This window comes from Pteropus alecto, unplaced genomic scaffold (genome assembly GCF_000325575.1).
Source record: "Pteropus alecto unplaced genomic scaffold, ASM32557v1 scaffold23, whole genome shotgun sequence".
In the NCBI taxonomy this organism is placed as follows: domain Eukaryota; kingdom Metazoa; phylum Chordata; class Mammalia; order Chiroptera; family Pteropodidae; genus Pteropus; species Pteropus alecto.
Genome location: NW_006435837.1, coordinates 6,325,013 through 6,326,809, shown reverse-complemented (window position 1 = coordinate 6,326,809; position 1,797 = coordinate 6,325,013). Strand labels below are relative to the sequence as shown.

The following is a 1,797-nucleotide window of genomic DNA, read 5'->3' as shown; positions in this document are numbered from 1 at the left end:
ATGCCTCGTGGTCAGAAGAGTAAGCTCCGTGCCCGTGAGAAACGCCGTCAGGCCCAGAGTAAGGCCCAGGCTCTCGGTGCTCAAGCTGCTTCAGCAGGGGAAGGAGAGTCTCCCTCCTCCTCGCCTGGGTCTGGAGGCGCTTCCCCCAGCACCCTTGCTGAAGGCTCTCCCCAGAAGTCAGAGAGAGGTGCAGCCGCCAGTTCTGCTGCAGCAATTTCCTGTGCGAGTTCTGGTGAAAGTGCCATGAGCCAAGCGGAGGGAAGTCCAAGTTCCTCCCGGGCCGTGCCCTCCTCAGAGAGCTCCAGCAAAGATCCTCTGACCAGGAAAGTAGGCATGTTGGTGCAGGTTCTGCTGCACAAATATAAAATGAAAGAGCCCATCACAAAGGCAGAAATGCTGAAGATTATCAACAAGAAGTACAAGGAACACTTTCCTGAAATCCTCAGGAGAGTCACTGAGCGCATGGAGCTGGTCTTTGGCCTTGACCTGAAGGAAGTCGACCCCAGCAATCACTTGTATGTCCTTTTCAGCCAACTAGACCTTCCCGACGACGAGAATACGAGCGAAGGCATGAGCTTTCCGAAAAATGGGCTCCTGATGCCTCTCCTGGGCGTGATCTTCCTGAATGGCAACCGCGCCACTGAAGAAGAGATGTGGGAATTCCTGAATGTGTTGGGGCTCTATGCTGGGAGAAGGCACTTCATCTTCGGGGAGCCCAGGAAGCTCATCACCAAAGATTTGGTACAGCAACAGTACCTGGAGTACCGCCAGGTGTCCGGCAGCGATCCTCCACGCTTCGAGTTCCTGTGGGGCCCGAGAGCCTATGCTGAGACCACCAAAATGAAAGTCCTGGAGTTTTGGGCCAAAGCCAATGATACGGTCCCCAGCGCCTTCCAGGCCCGGTATGAGGAAGCCGTGCGAGATGAGGAAGAGCGAGCTCTAGCCAGAGCTACAGCCAGGGCCCTCTCCCGGGCCATGTCCAGGAGGTCTTCCCAGCGCTAGTGAAGTCTGAGGCAGAGATTTCACCTTGAAGTTAAAGTTAAAAAGGGCTCTCAACCTTCTAAGTAATAGGGGGCAGGGTGGAGATGGAGAGAGCACAGTGTATCTCTTCTTTGTGTTCCTGTTTTCATAAGTAACCTACCGATTTCCCTTTTTTCCCCCTAATTTTCCCAATCTGCTCCTTTTAAAAAGGCTTACTTAAATTCAGAAGCCAAGTTTGGCTCACACGTTTGTTGCTGTTTTTCAAGTTTGAGAATGAATAGTTTTGTATTTTGTAAAGCAAATCGAAAATCCTTGCATCTTTTAATGTGGTCCAGTACCAGAAGACAGAGCATTAGATAGAAATTTTCTTTAAAATGTTAAAGAACCCCACAGTGAAATATTGAGATAACAAGATAGTGAATAAAAAGTAAAAGGTGGTTAATTCTTGGTTTTTCTAAATTCTTTTTATTCTTTCAGGAAAATTAAAAAGATATGTGCAAGGATTTGCTTAGCTTATTCAAGAATGTAAGAGAAATTAAATCATCAAAAATTAGAACTCTTGGTCACTGTCTCTTTTGTTCCCCAAACGTGAATTGAGCGCCCGCTGTCTTGAAGGCATCATGCTAGTTGGGATGCGCAGATAAAGAAGGCCCGGCCCCCACCAATGACATCGTAGAACCAGGAGAAGTTTTCATACAAGGAGCATGGTGACATCCACACTCAACCCTGAAAGACGATAGAAGGGTAAGGAGGGAGGGGAGTCCAGACAGGAGCAGACCAGTGGAAACGCCCCCAATAAAAGGCCAGTTGGGAAGG

General features: G+C 49.0%; 1 protein-coding gene across 1 annotated transcript; it reads left to right on the top strand.

Annotated features, from left to right (window-relative positions):
* Positions 1–1,002, top strand: MAGEB17 (MAGE family member B17). The gene has a single exon (XM_006911686.1). It carries the CDS (start codon positions 1–3, stop codon positions 1,000–1,002), a length of 1,002 nt encoding a protein of 333 aa, XP_006911748.1.
* Positions 1,003–1,797: the final 795 nt, after the last annotated feature.